The following is a 25,786-nucleotide window of genomic DNA, read 5'->3' on the forward strand; positions in this document are numbered from 1 at the left end:
TCAAATATTTAAAATTAGAGAGCCACGTACTCAAGTATCTTTTCACTGGGGTAAGAGTTTCTTAGATAAACTGCACAGCTATGATATCCACCAATGATTTTATTTTTTAATTTGTGTTTGTTTCATTTTTTTGAAAATATGTTTTCTTTTAATATATGCAGATATAGATAGTACAGTTTTCCCTCTCCCAACTCCCACCAGATCATGTCCACCCCAATCCTCACCCCTTCTTGTTTTAACTCATTAGAAAACAGACAAGTATATAATAATAATAAAATAATAATAAAAATAATAATAATGGAAGAAGACGGTGAAGAAGGACAAAGAAGTAAAACAAACCTAAATAGAACCAAGCAAAAACACAAAGAGGAAATTTTCTGCAAAACAGGTAACATTAGGAATATGTGCCTGTGGTTTTAATAACCTGACAAAGACACTAATTTGATCTCTTAAGTGTTTTCCTTCATAATCCCATTACTTGCGGAAAGCCTTGAAATCAATCTTGTCATAGCTATTGCCACCCACTGCTTATCAGGCTCTCAGGAGTTGATGCTGTGTAGACAAATCACACTGACACTGGAAGTTCAATGGGTTGGTTCTGGAAATTGTCTCTTCTAACTAAGCATATTCCTTACAGTGAGAGTCTTGTGCTCCACTACCTTAAGTTGCAATTTGTCTTGTGTTGATAACATATTATTAATATGAACAAACTGAGAAAGAGAGGAAAACACTTGGTCACAGAAGCAGACATATATAGTTTAACAATAATACCAAATCTACAGTGGACATACAACAATGCAGAAGTATTCTCAATCTTTCCTTTCAAGACAGATTTGTAGTTCTAGAGATGACAGTTAGGTTGGGATTCCACAGGCTAAGTCTGTGCATTAGCAATTCTATTTGTTACTTGTAAGCTAAGTGTTATAGGCTTTCACACTTTCTGGAAATTGATATATTACACAGGTAGACATAAGCTCAATTCAGTTTATACTGGAATTCAAATTTTAAAATTTACTTACTAGCTTGGTGCACTGCACATGCATGTTATCTCAGTACATGGATGCTCGAGGAAGAGAGATCATGAATTCAAGGCTAGCTTCAGTTACATAACAAGACCACGACACCCCTGTATATCCATGGTGGTACAGAATTACATGAATATTTTTAGCATGATAGAATGACTTCAGCTAACACTTATTTTCCTTCATTTTTATGCTTATACAATTTTCTTTTATTGTGCAATATATTAAATTGATATTGGACAGAAATAGAAATAAATGCTTATTATTTACATAGGGGCCTTAGACTAAGTAAATTAAAAGACTGCGTATGAATGTAAACATTTCATAGAAATTTTAGTTTCAGAGGTGTAATAGTTTTAGACTATATCTGTGAATACCTGATTTTCAACAAAGAAGCCAAAATTACACAATGGAGAAAAAAAAGCACCTTCAAAAATTGATGCTGGTCTGTGTGTCGGCATGTAGAAGAATAGAAAAATAGATCTATATTTATCACCCAGTACAAAACTTAAGTGCATATGTATCAAAAACCTCAAAATAAATCAGGATAAACTGAACCTAATGGAAAAGAAAGTAGGAAATAATCTCAAAACTATAATCAACAATTAATAAATGGGACTTTGTGAAATTGGAAAGCTTCTGTAAGGCAAAGGACACCTTCAATAGGACAAAATGGCAGCCCACAGAATGAGAAAAAATCTTTACCAATCCAAAATCTGGCAGAGGGCTCATTTACAAAATACATAAACAACTCAAGAAACTAGGTATCAGCAAACCAAATGATCCTGTTAAAAAAAAATGGGGTAGAAATCTAAACAGAACTCTCAACAGAAGAATCTCAAATGGCAGAGAAACACTTAAGTTGTTCAACATCCTTAGCTATCAGGGAAATGCAAATTAAAGGGACTCTGACATTCCTTCCTATGCCTATCAGAATAGTTAAGACCAAAATCACAAGTGACAGCTCAGGCTGGAGAGGATCTAGAGCAAGTGAAACACCCTTCCATTGCTGGTGAAGATGAAAACATATACAGCTGCTTTCAAAATCAGTGAGGCAGATTCTCAGAAAACTTGGAATTAGCCTACTACAAGACCCAGCTATACTGCTCTTGGGCATATACCCAAAGGATCCTCAATCATAGAACAGGGACACTTGATCAGTTATGTTCATAGCAGATTTATTTGTAATAGCTAGAACTTCTAAACAACCTAGATGTCCCTCAACTGAGAAATGAATGAAGAAAGTGTGTGCATTTACATAATGGAGTATTACTCAACTCTTAAAACAAGAACACTGGGAATTTAAAAGCAAATGGGTGGAACTAGAAAAAAAATCATCCTGAGTGAGGTAACCCAAACAAAGAAAGACAAACATGGTGTGTACTCACTCACGAGTGGATATTAGCTGTGAAATAAAGGATAATCATGCTACCACCCACAAACCCAGAGAGGCTAAATAACAAGGACGGTTGACAGGGGCAGGGGAACATTCTAATCTGCCTGGAAAGGAAGGGCAAATAGAAAAAAATGTCATGAGTGGACTGAGGGCAGGTGGAAAGGTAACATAAGTGATCTGATTGGTGGGAGTATGAAAGGGGACAGAATTGAAAGAGACTACTGGAAAGGGTGGAGCATTTCTGGGTCAGGTAAAAACCTGGTGCAAGGGTATCTTTCTCCCAGGAACCTACAAGGTAGACTGCAGCTTAGACTCCCAGCAATACTGGACATGCAGCATGAACTGACCCTTTCCTGTGACTATACTGATGCCGAGTCCAATTATCATCAGAAAGGCTTCATCCAGCAGCTGTTAGAAACAGATGCAGACCTACAGCCAAACATTGGGTGTACTTCAGGGAACCCTGCACATGAGAAGGAGAAAGTATTGTAGGAGCTCGAGGGGTCAAGGACACAACAAGAAAATCTCACAGAATCAGCTAACCTGGGCTCATTGGGGCTCACAGAGACTCAACTGACAACCAGGGAGCCTGTGTGCCACTGACCTAGGCACTCTGCTTATATGTGACAGTTGTGTAGTTTGGTCCTCTTGTGGGACTCCTAACACTGGGAACAGGGACTGTCTCTCACTCTTTTCCAGGCTTTTGAGATCCCACTCCTCATACTGGGTGTCTTTGTCCAGCCTTAACACATAGGGAGGTATTTATTCTTACTACAACTTGATATAGCATATTAGTTGATGCTCATAGGTGACCTGTCCTTCCTTAAACAGAAATCGAGGAGGAGTGGATCGGGGGAGAAAATGGGAGGAGAGGAGGGAGAGGAAACTGTTTCTGGGATGTAAGATAAACAAAGTTTTCTAAAAAAAAAAAGTAAGAATTCAAATTCCTTTTGGTGGCTTTTCCCTCTGATTAGTATGCTGTGTCCTTCCTTATGACTTCACATCAGTTTTGATTTGAAGTCTGTTTTGTCAGATATTGAAATGGCTCTACCAGTTTCTTCCTAAGGCTCATTGATTGCAATATCTTTTTCCTTTGTTTTAGTCAGAAATGATGTCTATCTTTGATGTTAAAATACATTTCTTGGCTTCAAGAAAAAAAATGGTTACTTTTTTTTTTCAACAATTTGGTTACTCTGTTTCTTTCTATTGGGTAATTGAGACCACAGATGTTGAGTGATATTGATCATAAATGTTTTGTGATTCTTGTTATTTTGTTGGTATGTGTGTGTGTTTCCTCTTTTGATTTACTATTCTGGAATTATTTGTTCCTTGCGTTTTATTGGATGTGATTAACCTCTTCCAGTTGGAGTTTTCCTTTTAACCTTTTCTTTAAAGCTGGATTTAGATAGATTTTGCTTAACTTTGGTTAAAAGTTTGAAAATATTTACTCCTTGTGTTTTCTTGGTTGTAATAAACCTCTTTAGGTTGCATTTTCTTTTCAGCACATTCTGTAGGGTTAGATTTGCAGAGAGATATTGCTTAAATTTGTATTTTTCATGGGATGTCTTATTTTCTACACCTACTGTGATTGGATGCAATTGCTCTGTATTATAGTCTGGGGTGGCACCTCTGATCCCTTAGAGTCTGCAGAAAATCTATCCAGGCTTTTGCAGCTTTTAGAGTCTTTATTGAGAAGTAAGGCATAATTCTAATAGGTCTGCCTTTATATGTTACTTGGTCTTTTCCCCTTGTATCTTTCAATATTATTTTTTTATTCTGTACATTAGTGTTTTAATTATGTGCCAAAAGGACTTTATTTTCTGGTTCAATTTAGTTAAGTTCCCATCATAGCTATGAAAGAGTCAGTGGCCCTAGTAGCCTATCGGCTGCTGATAATGGCAAGAAGGGGCAGTTTCTGATTTGGACAGCTGTGAATGAGATGGCAGCAACAATTTTAAAAAGAGGACCACGTGGGATTCCTATGAAGTTATGCCAGCAAGTGCTTAGTGACCAATGGGAACATCAGTGATTAGGAGAGGTTGGAATGTTGCAAGTCCAGAGACAAATTACAACTTGTCTCGGGCTATTTTTAGCCCTCTAAATTCCTTGCACACATCTGTGACTGATCTAACATCCTATGATTAAATGACAAAAAATGTTTTTAAATGTGCTCATTTAACAATAGCTTTGTTTTCCACGAATAAAAAGGCTAAGGATGCTATATAACATTATGTGAAGCCTTCCTCTGAGATCTCTCCGCTTGGCTCACACCTGCTTCTTTCATACTTCCACATTTGTACTTGAAAATGTCTTGGTATGTGACTTTTTTCATTCTGTTACTTTCAAAACTTTGTGAAATTGCTACCAAGTTAAAACTTGGAATTTGGAGTACCTTAAATCTGTATTCTTGGGCCAAGGACACTCATATTTGGCTTCGGAATAAGCTATTTCTTATCTATTTTTAAGGTGAGAGTTGTGTTTTTGTGTTGACCATTTTAAAGAGCATCAGAACTCGGTAGGAGCGGCCTTGACATTTTCATAGTTACAATAGAATGAGATTAGCTAGCAGGGTTCTTTTTGGTTATTCCTTTACAAAAATGCACTGTTAAGCTGTTTTTGCCTGTAGGTATGATGCCCAGCTGCTAAGTTCCACTGATTGCTGGCTACTTTTGGTATTGTAACAGTACCCTGGGTGGTAAATTGTTCTATAGTCTGTCCAAATTGAATTTCAGCCCCTCTGCAAGGACGGCTTTTGAGGCTTATGTTTGCACTTCATTCTCTGATGAGGAGTGGTCTTTCCAGCTGTCTCTTCACCTGATTCTCTGCAGTAAAAGGAGTTGGCATGGAATTTATTTTGTTGTTTGCATGGATTGATCAGCCTCTAACTTCATTGTGTAAAGTGAGCTTCTTCCTTGCTTTGAATAGTGTCCATGCGATTTGCAGCTCTCTCACTTTCTAGCTGATTTTCAAGCTGATGATGGAATGAAAAGCGCAGTGCCTGTTCTGTGCTCTATGATACACAAGCTGGGAACTAGGTTGGAGATTTAAAAACACAGAGAGAGAGAGAGAGAGAGACAGAGACAGAGAGAGAGACAGAGACAGAGACAGAGACAGAGACAGAGATACAGGGACACGGGTCATCCTTGAAACAAGAATGACTTTTTCTTATGCTCCAGGGAAGCTTATATAGAAATCTTTAACTGATAGGCATGCCCCAGCTCTTGGGATTTCCAGCTGTAAAACCCACCAGAATTCACTCCCCTGCCATCAGGAACTCATGAGTGTCTTGTGCTCAGAGCAGCTACAAACACAGAAAAACAATTGTTTTGTTTAGTTCACTTCAGCAATAAAAGGGTCTAAGGCAGGCAAAGAAAGTCAAGGGACAAGGGGTCTGCAGCCCCCAACAACAGAATTCTCTGTTGTATGATCTGCTTCTCCTAGGCAAAGCATGTGGGCACTTCTCGGAAAGTATGGGTGAGGAGGGTTACTCAGTTTGTAAAGAGATAATCTCTCTAGAGTTGTCCTAGAAACTGGTGTTCTGAATTACCTCTCCTCCCATGAACCCCCACCTTTCAAATATGTTGATGTTGTCCATCAAGGCTTTAATATTTTCAGCTGAGATGAGTATATTTTCTGCCATCTTAGTCCACTGCTCCATGTCAGGTATTATTGTTATCCCTATATGCAATTTAAATCAAGTAGGAACTGTATCCAACCTGGTTAATAGCTTGCCCTCTACTAGATATAATAACAAACAAGTTGTTTTTTATCTAATGAATTCCAGAATTATTTTTTTGATTAGTATGGTGACTTTCAGGAAGTATAAGCAAGAATATTGCTACAAGCTTAGAACCAGCATGAGCTGTTTATAGTGAGATTCTTGTCAGACAAAAGAGAAACATGAATTCCTTCTAGCAAAAGAATGCAATGCTATATACTCCAGAGCTAAGGAGAAGACCCACAGGAGGCATTCCACTATCACCGGGGTATCAGAGCTGGTAAGAGTCAGATTATTAGTTAATTATTGCCTTAGGCTATTATCAACCTGGCTTATTTCAGTTGTTGTCAGTATTATTGGAAACTAATTAGAAGTTGTCTATCTTATATCTCACTGCTCTCTCTCCCTTACATCTACCTGAGCATGTGCAGTTCATCCACCTCCAGAGCTCCTTTGTTCCCAGCAGTTTCTGCTGTTAGTTTCTTCTGTGTGTTTTTCTTTTGTACTTACCATAATAAATACATTGCTTTGTAATTTTCACAGTTTAACAGGATATTTGAAAGCAATACTAAAGGACCAAATGAAACAAAAGGAGAGGACATGATTACTCCCACAACGTAGAGAAAATCTTTATTGTAGATGCAAGAGAGAAGGCAGGCAGAGCGAAGAGTCCAGGTTCAACATGGCTGGCATGGGAGTGGGAACTGGGGTTAGTATGTAAAATGAAAAAAGATTGTTTTCTTTTTCAAGAAAAAGATCAACTTTAACTGGACTTGGGACTTATTCTGGAATTTGTTTGATGTATCCCGTGACACTCCATTGTAGAAAACTGTTCTTCCTTTTCCTAGCCAGCATTGCTCACAACATATTTCTTGATTAGTCCTCAAGACTTTGTTTTCAGTCTTTTCCCTGTGCTGGGATTGTGTCTGGTCTGAGCCTATACAGAGTCTGTGGTTGCTTTCACAGTCTTTGTGAGTTCCTACGTGCATTAGCCCTACAGCTTCTGAAAACTACCCTTTCCTGAGAACCATAAGCCATGTCTGGCTCTTGTGATCTTTCTACTGTGCAGATTGTTGAGGCTTGAGGTGAGGATTTCAGAAAGTTATACAACTTAGGACAGCCTGATCCAAAATCCTTCACCCTCTGTACACTGCTCAGTTGTGGGTCTTTGCATTCATTTCTATCTACTGCAGGAGAAACTTCCATGATTAGGGGTGGACAATTTTTTAATCTATAAATATATCAGTTAATTTTATTGTTATGTTTCTTTAGCAGAATAAAATAGGTTCTACCCTAGGCCTTTAATCTATCTAAACCCAGGTTCTTCTCCACTAAAGGTTAAGCATAGAGAATAAAGAAATCCAAGCACTCAATCTTCTTATGCATGTGTACTGAGTGTCTAATGTGTCTGTGAAGCTCTGTTCTGAATGCAGTATAGCGTCTACGGCCATACCACCCTGAACGCGCCCGATCTCGTCTGAATGCAGTATAGCAACCAGACAGTAGTCACTTGTCATTAACTTAGATTATGTATAAGATAAATGGTATGTTGATGTAATAAGCCAAAATTTCAATTATGTAGACTCTTAAATGCCAATAAAACTAGGAAAATACAGTCTCAACAAACTTACATAGTTATCTGTTGGAAATTGCAAAGAAATATTGCTAATTTTGCTAATTGCTAATTCCATGAGATAGGAAGAAATACTTATTGGCAAGTAGGATTTATTATTTAATTAACTTTTTAAAAGTGTATTTGACATACTAACAGTTTCTACTTCCTCCTCTCCTCCAGTTCCCCTTCCACTCAACTTCCATCTACCTGTGTCCCATCCACCTCCATTTCTCTCGCTCCATTTAGAAAGGAGCAGGCCACCCATGGGCTTGAACTAAGCATGGCATATCAAGTTGAGATAGGACCAAGCTCTTCCCTCTGTATAAAGGCTGAACCAGATAATCCAGCATGGGGAATAGAGTCCCACAAATCAGCTAAGCCACAGGGACAGGCCCAGCTCTCATGGTTAGGAGTCTTAACACAGAGACCAACCTACCCAACTGTCATACACATGGAGAAGGTCCAGTTTAGTCCCATACAGACTCCCTAACTCTTGGTTCCAAGTCCATGTGTTCTCACTAATTCAGGTCACCTGTTTCTGTGGGTTCCTCCCTAACCTTGACTCCCCTGACTTGTACAACCCTTCCTTTCCCACTTCAGCAGGATTCCCTGAGATCAGACTAGTGCTTGGCTGTGGATCTCTCCATCTGCTTCTATCAGTTACTAAGAAAGTGATCTGTGACAGCAATTAGGGTAGTCACCAATCAGATTACAGTAGATGGCCATTTCAGGCACTCTCTCCACTATTGCTAGGAGGCTTCGCTGGGCAAGTAGGTTTTTAAAGAAGGGGGGGGGCACCTTAAGGAAGTGGGTTAGGCATGTATATCCCAGACAAAATAATACAAGAAGGGTTAAAGCTCAGAGCTGGTATTACAGAGCCTTTCAAAATAAGAAAAGTGGGCTGAGAGATGGTATAGCAGGTAAGAGCACTGTCTATGCCCACCTCAGAATGTGGTTCCTTTCCTTGGATTCACATGGATTTGAGTTCCAAGAGATCCAACACCCTTTGCTGGCTTCAGCAGCCATTGTGCACATGGGTGTGGTCCACATACAGAGATGTGCACACATACCACACAAATAAGTTAAAAAATAAAATAAAAATTTTAAAAAGCAAAGGAAAGGAAAATTACTGTATCAGAGAGATATGAGCGACAAGTGAGGTCATTACTGAAGAATTGGTATGATACTGTACAATTCTGTTCTTTGCTGATAATTTTAGGTTTCAGGCTCAGAGAGGAAAGTCCTGAAGGACAGAGGCTATTATTTCTCATCGAATGTCCTTGCCATAGAAAGGGATTTTACTTTCATTATAGGCCCCATAGCTTGTAGCTCTAAATTTAAGTCTGTCCTTTGGCAGCATGGTAAGAGGTACCACATGAAGAGAATAGCAGATAAAGCCTGTTTGCTCCAAAAGAAATTGAGATTTTGGTAGCAGTCAGTTAAGAGGAAAATGGTAGGGCAAGAGGCCAGCAACATAAAACAGAGGTCAAGTCAGTTTCAGAGAGAGCCGTGACAAGTCACGGCGACGAAAGTACGTCAAGTAAACGCCTAAGAAAACCACCCCAATTGAGCAGTTTGATGTTATTGGAGGGACCAATCTATTCCCCGAGGTATTTGGAGAAGGCAGAAAGACTGTAAGAGCCAGAGGTAGGTAACAGTAAGGATCCGGTGTTTTCCAGACACAACAGGGTGATTGCACATATGAATTCACAGAGATTTTAACAGCGCTCTGTTGATCACATGGGCAGAGGGACTTGTGTAGGATGTCAGGTCTCTTTCCTGCAACACATCTTGATAAAAGGAAGTGAGTTGTCCTAGTTTCAGAGTGTGTCTTTTCTTTCTGTGTAGAGATCTCTAAACAAATTCCTTATGTCTAAGGCATGGGCCTTCCAAATAGATAAGGCAGCTCAGCCATGGTCTTTATGAAATGGTGAAACTCCCACACGTATTTCCTTTATCCATGCTCTCTTAAGGGCTGAATAATTCCCTGTCCTCATTGGACATTAGTTGACTGGTGAGCCTGAAAGCTACCATCTCAGAAAGGTTCTTTTTAATTTTGTTGACTGAGTTTTTTTTTTTTTTGTATTGAGTAGGGAGAAGCTCTCCTTGCAATCAACAAGAGACATTTCATTCTGCATTTGGAGCAGTGTGGGACTTGATTTGTTTTCTGCAGCTTATTATGCCTATTTTCATAGCAAGTACAGAGATCAGGTCTCAACATGATGACTCTGAAATGCTATCTGTGAACATTTGTGTTAAAGTATGTGCTTATTTGTTTCTACCTATTTAAGTGATTGGAACTTTTCGTTTTTCAGTATATTGGTATTTATATCTTTGTATTGCTTCTCTGAGTTGAATTTGTATTTGTATTATCAATGCTAAATATGTATTAGCATTTTTGAAAAATAGGGAAGTGATTATACCTGTATGGATTTATAAATATATGTGTTTATATTTATTTGCTATAATTTGGTATTAAATCAGCTTTTTCCATATATATTATATGTAGTGAGAGAGAAAAGGAGAAATTTGACTTTTCTGTTAGTTTATAATTTTATTTATCTTTATAGGAAGTGGGGATGAGATTCAGAGATTTGGAATCAGTCTGTAAACTTATACTAAGGTATTATAATTTAATATACACTATGTAAATTCATTTTGTTATTCTTGAAATATAAGCATCCCAAAACACCAGTGATATACATATAAATATTAGAATTTAATTCTCTAATTTAACAGTTATGTTCTTTTTTTCTGAATATACACAAATTAAAGACAGATATGTGTTCAGCTGCTGTAATAAATACACCTCCATAGTATTTGGTGGGTTTGCATAAAATGAGCCAAAATAAGATATTTTGCCATTATAAATAAACATGATAGGCATTATAAAGTTGACATGGTACTGAAATAGCTTAAGAAATGTCAGGTTTACCAGAACCTGCACTTCCTCTCCATGGGAGCCACATCTGTATACAAATGTCCTCTGTCTCCTCTTGATGAGGAGCTTTACAATACCAAATGGCCCCTCCTCTCCGCTGAGAAGTGATCCTGACAGGTAACAGCAGTTTGGTTCCTCTAGACTGGTTTTGTGTAATGTTTTACAAGGTCAAAGATTACATTGTAAAGACCTCATAGTCCTCACTAGGTGTGATGCAATTGCAGCTTTTTACTTTAAAAACCCTATCTTCTTTTGTCTTGGCAACAAGAACCCTTCCCGGGCATGGACCTTTTTTTAGTCGTCTGGCTAGAAAATCTTTTATGAACACAATGTGGAGATCTGTAACTTTCTCACATGGATGAACTCCTTGGAGGTTCCATCAGAATCTCCCATGCTGACTGGAACCCAGGTTCACTCTGACTTTTCTAGGCCAGAGTTCTGCTCCTCTCTCTGCCCTAAATAACTATTTTGTTCCCAGACACCAATAGAGCTAAATCTTTCTGAGATTCCTAAGAGGTATCTACTCTGAATTTATGTCTGGTTAGGAAGGCAGATTAGGTCTCTTGAGGAGTCGTCTGAGGCACTAAATGGTGGGTCTCTAAGAGGAGCTTGTTTTCTGGGGAGAAATCCTTGGGGAGTCTTCTTAGGTAGAAGGATAAGACTCTGAGGATCATTCTTTGGGAAGGAAGGCCAGACTTCTTGGCCAGCTTCCTTAGCATTGAGGAGGATAGACATATTGAGGAGCCTTCATCTGAATAAAAGAAACAGACCTCTTGGGGAACATCTTTAGAACTGAGGAGCATAGACCTTATGATGAGCCTTGTTAGGGTTTGGGGGAGGAGTCAAGTCTTAGTTAGCATTTCTATAGCTGTGAAGAAACACTATGGCCATAGTAACTCTCACAAAGGAAAACATTAACTGGGTAGCTTACAATTCACAGGTTCATCCCATTATCACAGTGATGGGACATGGTGGGGTACACGGTTCTAGAGAGGTAGCTGGGAGTTCTACATCTTGCCTTGGCAACAGAAGTGAACTGGGCATGGCTTGAGCATATATGAGACCTCAAAATCCAACCCCACAGTGACACACTTCCTCCTTCCTCCAACAAGGCCATACCTACTCCAATAAAACCCCACCTTCTCATGGTGGCACTCTTCATGAGTTTATGGGGCACAATTACATTCGAACTACAACACGTCATAACAAGTAGCCATCCCTCGTCCTCTGCAATAAGTTGGGATAGCAATAGCAGAGACCCTGGGTTCCCACTTGGCTTCTCATGAGAGATCTGGTTTTACTGTGGATGAGTGGCTCCCAGCTGTGTGAGTGACTGAGTGCACACTGAGCAAGCTCTGCCCAGAGAGTTACTTTGCTAGTTTGTTATTGGTGTTTCTGTCTTGTTCTGTGCCCTCCCTCTTGTTAGTTCTTTGAGACAGAGATTTGGATTGCTTCCCTGCTCTCAGCATGACTTAGCCTGGCTTCACTAGCTCTGTCTCATTACCTCCTTCTCTATTAGCCCCCCAGGTGGGCTGCGCTGAGCACTCTGCACTCTCCTCCACTGTACCACAGCCTTGCTTTGTTCTGTGTGTTCTCTCTGTTATCCGTGGTTTTCCCAATTACACCCTTTCCCCCAAGAAGAGAAATTTCCAGTCATACTCCTGGAGTCACCTTAACTGACTCAAAACCCTGCACACACCCCCAACATGGAATCTGTGACAGGTTTTACATGAGTTCATTTTCTTTTCATTGCCATTGCTTCTGGCTGGTCCTATAACTTCTACTTGCAGAGATGTCTAAATGTTCTAGCATGGGGCCCACCCAATACAAGCTATATTGTTTCCGATGTGTACCGAAGAATCTTTCCTAGGGGGTTGAAGAAAACGCTTTGTTTCCCTTACTGAAGACCATGTAAAGCTTATGGACCCTCCTATTGAATAGAATGACCATCTACAGCTTCCCTAGATTCAGCTGTTGCTCCAGGGGTCTGACTTAAGATATAAGGAACTCCAGGGTACCCTGATCAGTCCTCTTATATTAATCAATGGTTAACATCTGTTCAACACTGTTCCCAACCTAGCTCAGAGTTTTTTCTTTGAAAAATTACCCCACTGTTTTAATTTCTAGAAAACTCCCTGTTGTCTCTCCCCTCCCCCGTCCCGTGCTATCAATTTTAGAGGTCAAGGAAGAGCCTCTGGTTTCTCTCTGCATTCCCTAAAATCTAGGCTGTAATGTCTATTCTCATCTTCCTTGTCTTCCAGACACACCCTGACCCCCAGATGGTTTTGTTAGTTTGTTTTTTCGAGACAGGGTTTCTCTTTGTAGCTTTAGAACATGTCTAGGAACTCACTGTGTAGACCAGGCTGGTCTCTAAACTCATAGAGATCTTCCTGCCTCCACTGCCTGGCCCACCTAGATGTTTTTTATGGCCTTGGCCACTGGCACACATGCTAGAAGACTATATCACATTGAGAAAGCCTTCCTGACAAAACACCCTTAATGGGACCCCAGTACTTGTGCTGGTTCTTGTGCTTTGGACAAGTGTCACAAGTGTCTTATGACTGAGATGACAAATTCAGCTTTAAAGCCCACTGAATTTTTAAAATGGAAGCCTCTGTCCCAGTCGGCGGACATCTCCTTTGAAAACTAAGTACCACCATCACTTTACTTCCCAGGAGACTAAACTTTCTTCTGTGAGTGTCCAGCAGCCTAACCTAACTGCCCCTCTGTCTGAACAATATGTCCTACTTGGTTCTTCCTTCCCAACCAATTCTTGTGTTTCTCCCCAGCTCCCTACCTCTTAGTCCCATCACAACCCTTCTCATTCCTACTACTCAGCTTCCATTTACATCCTTGCCCTGAGCCCAAATGTGGTCAAATCCCACCCCCCTTCTCTAAAAGGGCACCTCAGGCCCATGGGGTGGGGGATATAAAGTCTAGTCATGTAAAACTTGCAAGATAAGGCCCCAGCTAGAACAGGATAGCTCTTGGCACAGGGCACCTAACTTGCTGCAGGAGGCACAGAGCTGTAGCTGTTGTGTGGATAGGAATGAGGCAACCTCTACTAATTCTTTACTCAGACCAAGACCACGGGTCTTTCGTCAGCCTTGCCAGCCTGTGAATCCCCATCTCACAGTGTTCAGAAGTCTGAAGGCGTAAGTCACAAACAATCCCACACCAGTTTGGAATTATGATTAATAGAATGGTTATTTATTTAAGGGGGAAAAACTTACAGATCACCGTCCCAGACAACAGCCCTCTGCGCAATCAAGTAGGCAGCCTAGTTGCCAGAAGCAGAGTCCAAAGCCAGAAAGCTAGCGGAGGGAAGTGGCCACTTTTTTAAAGGGAGAGAGACCACGCCCCAATGGGCTGTTATCTCAGTGGCTATTGGCTAAAGGAGCGGAAGGAGCTCCAGCAACAGAAGTCTAAGGCTAGTTTCTTTGCAGGAAAATCCTTAGCTATTGAACAATTGATAAAGCCAAGATTGCCTACACAGAAAATGCATTTTCTGGATGACATCTCAAATAAGAATACTAAAACACATTCCCTGTGCTTATGTAGAGCCAGAAAGTTTGTGACCTTGAATGTTATCATATGCTCATCCCTAGTTCTAAATAAAACACCCTCATCAAAATCACCTTACAATTTCACTTACAAAAGAAAATTCTGTAAGACAAATAAACATTAAAACATCTCATGTATTTTTAACTTTTAATTTTCTTAAATTTTCTGCTCTGCTTGCTCTTTCAGCCTTGTTGCAAATTTCATCCCTTGAGGAAAGTAACGTAGAAAGTATGGTATCATTCACAGAGCCGTTGTAGTTTTGGTTATGGGCCAAGGCTTTAATGCCTGATCCATCTCTCCACCCCATAGAATCGCTCTACAAACTCTAAGTGCCTCCCTCTAGAGGCCCACACTCAGGCCTTAGGGGTTGACCCTGTCCTTTTCTTAGATGCGTCTCTGTAAGTAAAAATCTCACTAACTTTTTTTTTCTCCAGATCACCCCGAAATCTTTTTTGCGTTCTAGTCAAGGATCAGACTTGCTGAAAGCTTCTATGGATCCTGGCTGGCAAGGGTGCTAGATCTTCCAAAGTCTGCTACCTCTGACACATGATGACACATAATAGGATTTAGTCCTCCAGAAAGAGAGGAATATTGACCATAACTCAACATGAGGATTCCTGTAATATCAGTTTCAGATTTTATCTCTCCATGAAATTTATCCAGAGAGATTGTGGTTAGAGGAAACATTAAAACACACTTTTGAGAAGTGTGGTTCCTCTTATCTTCCTGCAAGGTCTAATGAGAAACAAAAATGCCGACGGATGACATTAGCCCTGTTTGAGCTTTTGCAGTTGCGACACTGGGCTTCATATTGCTCTCTGATATATTAGTATTTGTGAACAGTAAAATTGTTTTCATAATCTTCTTATTTTACCAACTTAGATAATAACCTGGCAGATGCAATTAAACACATTGCTTTCACTGTATAAAAATTCAATTGAGTTAATTAATACTTAGAAGAAGTCTCCAAAGGAGGTCTGAAGGTGAATCTAGCAGGTGATATAATTCGGGACTGAGTTCTGTGTTTGTACAGTCTGTCTGTCTCACACAGATGTAATGAACCAGACAGGAATGAGTGTTGGAAACAGCACCAACTTGCTTGGCATGATGTCACTTCTCTTGGTGCAACTGTTGTTCACTTTGATTCAGTTTCTTTTTCATCGGAATCTCTCCCTAAATCTGCTTCTCCCTTATACCTTGCAAGGATCTCTTGATCTTCCCAAGCAAGGTCTATCATCGTTGTCCTTTTTTATGATCCATGTTATTAAGCTGCCGTGTCAGATATGATTCCTCAATAAGGCTTAATTTCATGGACATTTTAATTTTATTGTTATATATGAAAGACCAAAAGCCAGCATTCTTAAAAATAGCTATTCAATTAATATCTTTCTTTTAATTTCCTTTCTTCAATTAAATTTATTCTATTAAAGGAAGCTTTTAAATGCTGCTCTCACTTGGATTTCTTTCTGCTTATACTACTATTATTGTTTGTTTTCATATTTGTATGGCTCTCACTACATTCAGAGGCCAGAGGTCAAACTAAGCTCTCATTCCCCTGGCACCATCCAGACATACATATTTGAGAAAGGACTTCTCTAGAGAGCAGTAATTAGGATACCCTGGATGGTCTATTTGGCAAGTACTTTACAAACTTAGCCATAACCCAGTCCTGAAAATATTGCTGAGCCTCTGCCATAGTCCAGTCTTTAAGGGGCTTTTAGTCTGTGCCTTGGTCTCAAAATCTGACCGTAAGACCTTCTTTCCTTTAGCTAAGTTGCCTTTCCAATAATTGTCCACTTCCTGTGACTGACTCTGCTCAAGGGCCTTCCCACATCATGCCCTCCTTTTTTCTCTTTTGATTATTTTACTTTCTTCATAACTCTAACTTATCCTTTCTTCTGTTGACTGTCACTCACATGCTGCGGCCTCTTTGTAAGGCAGGGTTCTCCTGATTATATTGCTTTTCCTTCACCTTTGGATTCTGCTCAGTGCTGTTGCGATGGCAATGTGCAGGACACCTTTAGTTACCAAGAGCAGAGTGATGCTGACATCTTGTTGGGCAGCTCTGCTCTGTCTTTGAAGAAGGAAGTGTCAATACTAAAGTAACTGGAACATAAATACGATGTGAGCTTTTGGCTAGGCTTCTGCATCTGTGTTTTATCTATTCTGCTTTAAAAAGAAAGAAAGAAAGAAAGAAAGAAAGAAAGAAAGAAAGAAAGAAAGAAAGAAAGAAAGAAAGAAAGAACCGATAGCGTGGTTCAGGAAGATAGCATTTGCTCAACAAAACTAAGGCAATGAAAAAAATAGAGCTGAATTTGTGCATCTAATGTATATAGATACAGGGAAAGAACATTGCATTTGAGTTTTCTTTTGAGAACCTTTCCTGACATAATTCCTTTAATGTCTGAGACATTCTGAAGAAGCAAACATCACATGATACAGGTTTTGGAACAAATGCTAAATAGTGAAGGTGTGACAGAGACGGTACAGAGTTTCCTCCATCTGGTATTCTTGCTGAGTCCCTTTGAGGTTGGCAAGAATTTGACTTCCCCAACTGTATTCTGGAACTTGAGGTCAAGACAGCCCAGGTAATTTATCTTGTCTTCTATTAAGCTGCCTGCTTGTGCAAATATCCACATCCAGATAATTGCTTATCTCATTGTCTGCTAAACCACGTGTTTGCACAAAGCCTCCCCTGAAGCTTCAGAGAGAGATAACAGGATACATATTCCTGCCTTTTGCTCTAAACACTCAGGTCTACACTGGAGCCCATAATACCTGGGTGTAGTCCCAACAGGCTGGAATAAAGACTTTAGCTTAGCTACACATTGTGTCTGAGTGGTCTTTGGTGGAATCCCCATAACAAAGGGATATAGTAAGGTTGATATTTTATGAAAAAATGAAGTGAAACTTTGTTAGGCCTCCCTCCACTTTCCTTCCATGCCCTTCCTCACCATCATTTTTATAATAATAGTGGACACCAAATTATTGATGGAGGCCAAGGAGGCATAACATGTCATGGACACTAAATAATTTCTGGGAACACAAGCAATAAAACATAAGAGGTTTATTCTTTCATCAAGCAGTGACAACAGACAGCATCCACATGGTATAAGCTTCTAAAGAAGGATGTACATGTACGGACAGACAGACTCCAAATCATTAACACAAAGACATTGCATGATTCATGTTCACAGGGGAGGGAGTTACTAAAGAGTAAAACAGACTCAGTCAGTAAAAAGATAAGCTGATTTTTGCTGCTTAGTAAATCTATCTCCCTTAATATTTTCTTAAACTAAGAAGAAATCTATTATCACACAGCCCAGGGTGCTATATACACGTAAGAGAGTACACGCTATAAAATTCCAGATTTCTATGCAGTTTTACATAGTTTAAACATGAGTAAAATTAGTATTTCAAAAAAGATCTTATTTGATTACTTTAAGCAAATGGACATTACTTCAATAGTTCATTAGGAGATTTAGCAACAGCAATAAGAAGAAAAATAAGTAGAAAAGTTTCTCAAACCATTACTAGTCCCTTAAATAGTTTTCTCCTATTCCAATCACCCAACTTACTGGTATTAATCTATTTCTACTCATCTTCTATTTTCTCCTTTAGTAAAAAGGAAGAAGGCAGTCAGTTTTACTTGTCTACAATATCTCAAGAGGCTCAGTTGGGTCACAGCTAGGGCACACAGTTAGAGACAAGGTACTTTAGGATATGAAGGAGTAAAAGTCATTTTGAAAAATGATGACAGATGGGCCTTTTTGATAGATACGTCTGAATAGCAAAAGCAGTGGAGAAGTTCACCTCTCCTCTCCACGGTGGCCTGATCTTATCCCGTTTCTGTTAAACAGCATCCATCTAATACGGATCAACCAAGGGAATGCTGTAGGTAACTACACTATAGAGAGGAGTTCCAATTCTATCTCACTGTCAGTCTGCCTACCAGCAGTTCTCTCTGTGCGGACACAGTAATGCTCCTTTCCTAAACTGTGGAAGTTCCTGACTTCTGCAATGCTGGGCTACTTAAAAGGGTCAATCCTGGTAAGAAAGAATGTAACCTCGGTAAGCAGTTGAATTCCCAGATAAACTTCCACCGATAATATAATGCACTCGAGTGAATGAAAGTAAATTGTGTACACAATACATTGCAAAAGGTTTGACCAACACATTTTTCTCCTTTCCTGTTCATTTTCTACAGCAGAATGCACGTTGTACACTGTGCAGTGAGTGCTGGGTAGTTTCCTGTCTGTAGCCGGCCCAAGGCCAAATTATGCCTTCACGTGGCATTTCATTGAAGGTCAAACAAATGCCTGAAGACAGGATTTGGCGCAAGATATAAACATTTCTTAATGACCATAGATTCATAGCTATGAGGTTGCCCAATATGCAGAGTTTAGCCTTCCTTTTTCTCCTATGACATTTCCTTCAAGGCACAAAAGATTATAAACAGTCGACGGGACACAGTATTTTGAGTTGAGAATTTTAAGGTTCCACAAGACCTTTTATTTCAGATATAAGCATAGCAAAAGGACAGAGAAAAAATAAAATGCCTTAAAAAAAATGACATGATGCTTAGGTCATCTGAAATTCCCTGCAGTTTACTTTTTTTAAAAAGAATTTTAAATCCCATTTTACTGGTTTAAAATATAGTTACATGTTTGATTTTTGTGAGTGTTGTAATTTCTAATTAAATTTTGTGTGAAATGTTTCTAATCTGCCAATATTATTGTAAAAAAACTGTCTTAATTGGACAACAGAGTGGGTTTTTACTAAGATATAAAGTTGAAAAATTTAACTAGTGATTGAAATAAGGACCGTGTGTAATGTACTGTAAAACTCTTTCTCTGTGATTACCTAACGGGGCTCCTCAGGCGGCTCCAACCCAAACAACGGTATTTCCCTTCTGAACTTCGGTGATCTCACAGTTTAACTTATTAAGGCGACCATCCAGAATGAAGAGAGAATCCTTGGAGGGGGTCATGAGGTACTGTCCGAACAGTCCACTGCCTTGGATGTGCCTGTTCTTCGGACTCCAGGGCCAGTCTTCCGCCTTGAGGGGTTCTTTGAGACTTTTGATCATCTTGACCTTCCCAGAGGCGAGCTCCACAAAGAGCACGTCGGTTTGCTGACTTGAGCTTCCGTAGATGTTGTACTGGTGGGCTTCCGTGAAGGATGGCTGGAAGGCCAGGTCAGATATGTGCAGGTTGGTGTGAATCTCAAAAGCATCCAGGATCTCTCCTCTGATGGTGATGTACTGGATTCTCACGAGCCCTTTCACGTCATTAACGCTGACAAGATAGTGTCCATCTGGCGAGATGTAAGGGGTGCCTGTCACGTCACCGTTGAAGCCGATGATTGAGTCAGTCACACTGTCCACCACGAGCTGTGGGGGAAGGGCTCCAGTGATGTCGGGCTTGCAGCTAATAAAGTAGTAGCCTCCCAGATGGGTGTATGCCAAGGATCGAGGAATGCACCTTGAATCTCTCAGGTTGATTGTTTTGATGTAAGACATGGTTTCAAGGTCAATTTTATGCAGTGCTGCTTCATCTTTGTGAAGAATAAATCCAAACCTGAAAAAAGAAAATTGAAGTTAGAAAGGAAGTTATAGAGAAACAAGGTCCATCCCAAAGCAGGGTCTTGACTGCTATGGTGAAAATCTAGTGTATAACACAAATATTAGAATTAGTCTTTAGTGTGTCCTGTTCCAAAGCTTTCTTGCAGTTATTTAATCTCTCTTTATATCCAAATAATTAGAAATCCTGCTGAAATAAAAAAAGCAACCCATCTAGTTAATGTAAACAATCACTTTTATTTTTAACATAGAAGAAAAATGAAATATTGCTTTAATGTCTCTAAAGTTAATACTATGTAAACTGGTAAATTGATACTAAGGCTACAAATAACAAATTTGAAAGATGGAAGGAGGTCAGAGAGACAGAAGGAGAGAGAGAGAGCCTATTAAACAAGATTCTAGCCTTAGAGTTAACATTCAGGTTTTGATATTAATAATATTGCTAGTATAACTTTTTGACAGTTCTTAAACCTCTTAAATTAAAGGTCAGAGAAAAACTGCTCTCTGTACATATGTGAAGAAAATAGAAGATTATATTTCTTTAAGATAAAATAAATCAATATAGGAGATATAAAGAGGAGGATTAGGAAAATGAGACAATACAGGAGAAGAGAGGAACAAAAAATCTCACTAAGAATGTTTTAAAATGACATATGGAATAATTATTTGATATTCACCTAAAATTTAATGACACACATATACATAGTTTAAAAATAATTCCAACTATATCTTACTATCAGGGCATTAATATTAATAAATTCATAGGTTTATTACAATAACAATTCTATAAATCAGAAGTATGTATGGTTATGGATAAAAAGGAATAATCTAGTACAGAGGTTTATTAAGTATTTTTATAAACTCATGACGGTTTCTACACTTTTTATATTGCATATAACGAAGTTTTATGTGAAAGAGTTAAATGTAGAGAAAGTTCTTTTAAGAGATTTGTATATATTTATTGGAGAAGGTGTTGCAGACATATTGAAGATCAAGTGTTCCTGACTTTAATAAGCCTAGAAACTTAAGCCAATAAAAACTTGAAAATTTATAAAGTGATTAATGCTTTGTCTGCTGTCTCTGATTTAACAGTTTTACCATCTCTGGGTACGTGAAGTAATACAATTGAAAACAGTATTTCTAGTGTATTTCTGAATGACAGCCACCATTTATGATTTGTTTCTGGGCTCATTATTTCCCTGTATCTTAAAACCCGTATCTGTGCTCTTTGAATAAACAGCTCATGCCATATCCTTATTAGAGAAGATGTGTGTCCTGAACATGTGCAAGAGCATCCTGGTTAACAGACTTCTCAGTGTTCGTCATAGTCCCTCATGCAGAAGGACATTGCACCCTTTCATTCTTTCCTAAATAATATAAGACAAAAAAGTCCTTCAAAAACTAATTGATTCATATACTAACTTTTGCTCTTCATGTTCATGCATATATGCGAAATAAAAATGATGGAAAAGGAAGTCATAAATTTACTCAAGGGTAGTGAGAAGTAACTGTAAGCCTTTGGAGGAAGGAAAAGGAAAGAAACAAGATTACAATTAAAATACAGGATCAACATTTAAAAAAAGCAAAGACAAAGATTTTGTATGCTTGCACTATAAAGAAATCTGAATGCATGTGGAAAAAAAAAAGTTTACCTGTATGGTTTCATTGGTTTATTTGGTAGGTAATATGTATAAACAGTATTGATTAAACTTAGTTTTATGTATCAGTTAAACCATGAAGCTAAAAATTAAAGTACAAATATCAAGAAAGAGTAAATAAATGTATATAGTCCTATGTGTATAGTCCAACCTCCAAATAAAATAATCTGTGAGATTCAGAGGTACACAGTACAGGTGTACCACAGAAATGAGAGAGGGATGGACTGAGAAGGTAGTATCCACAACTGTAAATGTGTTGGCTTTTCCGTTGCAAAGTGGCTTTCATTTAATAGCCCTCCTTTATTTATACACCCTCGTTAACTTACAGAGAAACTCAGAAAATTTATCCGACCTGACTGAATAGAAAATGTAAAATAACAAGAAGGATAAACACCAGAAATTTCTACTGTAATCCAAAACAGTTTTATGTATTTACTCAACAAAACACATTGAAAATCTTATCACATTTTCTATTTTAATAATCATGTAGAAATAAGCAATATTTGGAGGCACTCTCTACCTGGAAACCTCCTGTCTACAGTGGCCTGTGAATCCTACAGAGGCATTTCAAACTCATTTCTACCTTCTATTTTCAATCCCCAAGTCTCATTCCCAGCCCTGTAGCAGACCACTTGCAAGGACTGTATTTCTTCTCTGACTTCACTGCCTAGGGATTCCACCATACCACATGGCAAGCCCAATTTTTCTCTTTCCTGTGGACCCTTCCAGAAACTGCCCCCTTGTAGCCCAAACCCATACCTTTCTGGCAGCCCCCAGTGAGCATACTGGGCAGGAATTCCGAAACAATCCCTACCAAGTAACCCAAAGTCCCCACACATTCTTAAGATGCAGAGAGAGAAACAGAAACTAAGTAATGTAACACCTGCCTAACAAGACAAGACTAGATATCTATATATATCGAATCAAAAAAGAGTGTTATAAGCAATTGGAATCCCTATGAGAGGGTAAGGCAGGATTAAAAGACACATTTTTCATGCCAATATTTGTTTTCAGCTTTTTAACCATTTGGCAGATTTTCTTTTATGGAAAAAATGAAAAGATCTGTTTACTATCACAATAATTCTAAATCTGGATAACTAGAGAACAACAGAAAAATGCTATCATTAACATCCAAGATAATATTTCTTCATGAGGACTCAACTACAGTAGGCCTTGAAAATTGCTGAAGTCCAAGACAAGGACTTTACATTATAAAGAATGATCAAAAATAAGGAAGCCGGTTTGACTGGAATTGGCATTTAGCTACAATGTGAACTCATCCAGTACTTAACTGCATACCCATGTGCAGTACCTATTGACATGATGAAGGAAATGGAAAGGAAATTAATGTCCTGTGTCCTCAAGAAAAACTTTATTCAAGCAGTGGATGCTTATAGTTGTAATCTCAACTTTCTTTCTTTCTTTTTTTTTTTTTTTTTTTTTTTGGTTTTTCGAGACAGGGTTTCTCTGTGGTTTTTGGAGCCTGTCCTGGAACTAGCTCTTGTAGACCAGGCTGGTCTCGAACTCACAGAGATCCGCCTGCCTCTGCCTCCCGAGTGCTGGGATTAAAGGCGTGTGCCACCACCGCCCGGCTAATCTCAACTTTCTAAGTGGGGTGTCAGAGCTTCTACAGGGACAGAAGAAGGGACAGATGTAGCTACATTCCTGATTTGACTACTGAATCACGTTTCTATTATGCTGGGACTCTTCTGCAGATTTTATATTACCCTGCATGCCAGAAGGAAAGCACAATTTACAATTAGAATAAAAAAAGAGAACAAAATAAAGCAATTGTTTGCAGGAAATGGAAATCCTGCCACAGGGAGAGGATAGCCAAGTAATATGGGGACTATATTAATAAAGCTGTTACATGCTAGTTTCTGAGAAGACGGAGTTACATGCAGATTTGTGTTTTGTGCAGAGCTCTGAATTTGATAGGAAGAAAGAGTGGCTTATACACAAATCTACAGATAATGAGCTGAGAGTGGAAACAATATACTGGGGTCTCATTATTTTGTATAGATTTTTTTCTGCCAGGTTTTTCATTGGTCACACCAATAAGAAGTCATGTTTCTGGAACTTGAGAATAAACTCACATAAAGAACAATGTTCATTCACCCTTGGTTCCTCTCTGAACTCAACCAGCAAACAATCCTCCAAATGAATGAAGCCACATAAATAACAAGTTGTTCAGAGATTAATTAAAACACTGCAGACAATGCTATAGATTTCTTTGTAAAATTATGAAGCAGTGAAATAATTTTACATAGAATAGCATTTGAATGTATTCAAAATAAAGAGAAAAACAATAAGACACAAAAGGAAAAGTATATTTTTCTTTATATAAATAAAAATATAAAATCTAACTAATATCTACTTTGTAATAACAAGACAAAACAAAATGAGAAATTCATGTTAAATATGAGAAAAGAATTGAGTTTAGGGATGACAGAAAAGAATTAAATTAAAACTATTTTAAAATATATATACTAGGGGGGGGAATGGGAGGTGGTGGTGGGGAAGAGGCAGAAATCTTTAATAATTAAATAAATTAATTAATTTAAAAAAATAAAAATATATATACAATAAAAGGATGATTTAAAAAATGAAGGATCATTCTACGTTATGAAATAGGTATAATTAAATATAAAGTCAAAAGAATAGTCATATTTTTTAAGACATACACACACACATACAGACACACAGGGTTGAAACATGTGGTTCAACCATTTGGTAAATTTTGTTCTAGGGGAAAAAATTGAAAAAAATCTGTTTAATGACATTTTCCTTCAAAAATATAAATTTACTAATTTTATAAAATAAGTAAATAAATATATGTATGCAAAAATACACGCACTACTTAGGTTTATACATACAGTATACTTCACTGAGAAAATCTGAAGAACATCAAAGCATTTTTTTCTAAGAGAAAAATATTGCAATCATTCAGAAGTAGATTTACATCCTATATATTAATGTAAAAGCATACTCTAAGTGTTATTTAATGTTATGGACAAGATGCAGACTACATGCCTACTATGGTAAGCTTAAGCCTAACATGATATGAAAATGTGTATTTTACACACATGAAACCCACAGAGACAGCTGACCAGAGTTACTGGGAGCTCATGCACTCTGGATCGACAGCTGGAGAGCCTACATGGGACAAAACCAGGCCATCTGAATGTAGGTGACAGTTGTGTAGCATGGTCTTTTCGTGGGATCCATGGCAATGGACCAGGATTTATCCCTGGTGCGTGAACGGAATTTTGGAGCCCATTCCCTTTGGTGGGATACCATGCTCAGCCTTGATATATGGGGGAGGGACTTGGTCCTCAACTCGATATGCCAGGTTTTCCTGACTTCCCACAATAGGCCTTATCCTCTTTGAGGAGTGGATGGAAGGGTGGTAAGCAGCAGTTGCGGGGAGGGGAAAAAGGAGAGGAAGGGAGAACTGTGGTTGTTATGTAAAATGAATTTAAAAAGAAGAAAAAGAAAAACAGAAATCATATTCAGTGACAGAAATATTGACAGGAAGACATCAATATTCACCTACATCATTAATTAGTGAGAATTACAAAGTAAATTACAAAGCACAGTAAACAAGTGCTTATACCCTTCCAGTGAAAGACATTCATGGCCTGTAACATCAAGACTCAAATTCTATAAAGAATTAGGTGAAATTAAATCAATGCCAAATAATTTCATGAATTTGTTGGCAATAACAGTAGAAGATGCCAAGATTGAGAGTCACTGTTGATGTGAATGAACTGATGTTCTCAGATACATTTTTAGAAGTATAATAATTTTAGGCTTCCTGGAGAATAATTCAGCATATTCTTTTTTATATTTAAATATATATTTTTTATTACTTTATAAATAATACTATTCAAAATTTCCACTTCCTACCCTCCTCCCACTTCCCTCCTGCTCCCCCACTCACCCTCCCTCCCCTCCAGTCCTAAGAGAGGGCAGGGTGCCCTGCCCTGTGGGAAGTCCAAGGCCCTCCCCACTCCATCCAGGCTTAGGAAGGTAATTCAGCATATTCTTGTAAAAGTTCAATGGGTATCTGCTTTAAGAAAGCAGTAATTATTCTCATTTCTTTTCCTTAATAAATTCTCACAAGCACAGGTATAGTCTCTACAGCAATAGCTTTGATAAAGATTTGAAGGATTTGTTTTTAAATCTAAAGATCAAACATCAGAGGAAAGAATTGAATTATATATCAATGAAAGTTTTTTTAATTGAAAAAAAAATTTTCTGCCTCCTCCCCTCCTCCCATTTCCTTCCC

At 38.5% G+C, this 25,786-nt stretch overlaps 1 protein-coding gene across 2 annotated transcripts in view; it reads right to left on the reverse strand.

Moving 5' to 3' along the window:
• Window positions 1-17,328: 17,328 nt before the first annotated feature.
• Fstl5 (follistatin like 5) overlaps window positions 17,329-25,786 on the reverse strand; it is a 402,285-nt gene continuing 393,827 nt past the window's right edge. For both annotated transcript variants that reach the window (XM_057756992.1, XM_057756991.1), the window contains exon 16: window positions 17,329-19,835. In XM_057756992.1, coding sequence (XP_057612975.1) covers window positions 19,133-19,835 — 703 coding nt within the window. In that variant the 3' untranslated portion in view covers window positions 17,329-19,132. The remainder of the gene's footprint in view (window positions 19,836-25,786) is intronic.

The sequence above is a fragment of the Chionomys nivalis genome, chromosome 24 (assembly GCF_950005125.1).
Source record: "Chionomys nivalis chromosome 24, mChiNiv1.1, whole genome shotgun sequence".
Classification (NCBI taxonomy): Eukaryota; Metazoa; Chordata; class Mammalia; order Rodentia; family Cricetidae; genus Chionomys; species Chionomys nivalis.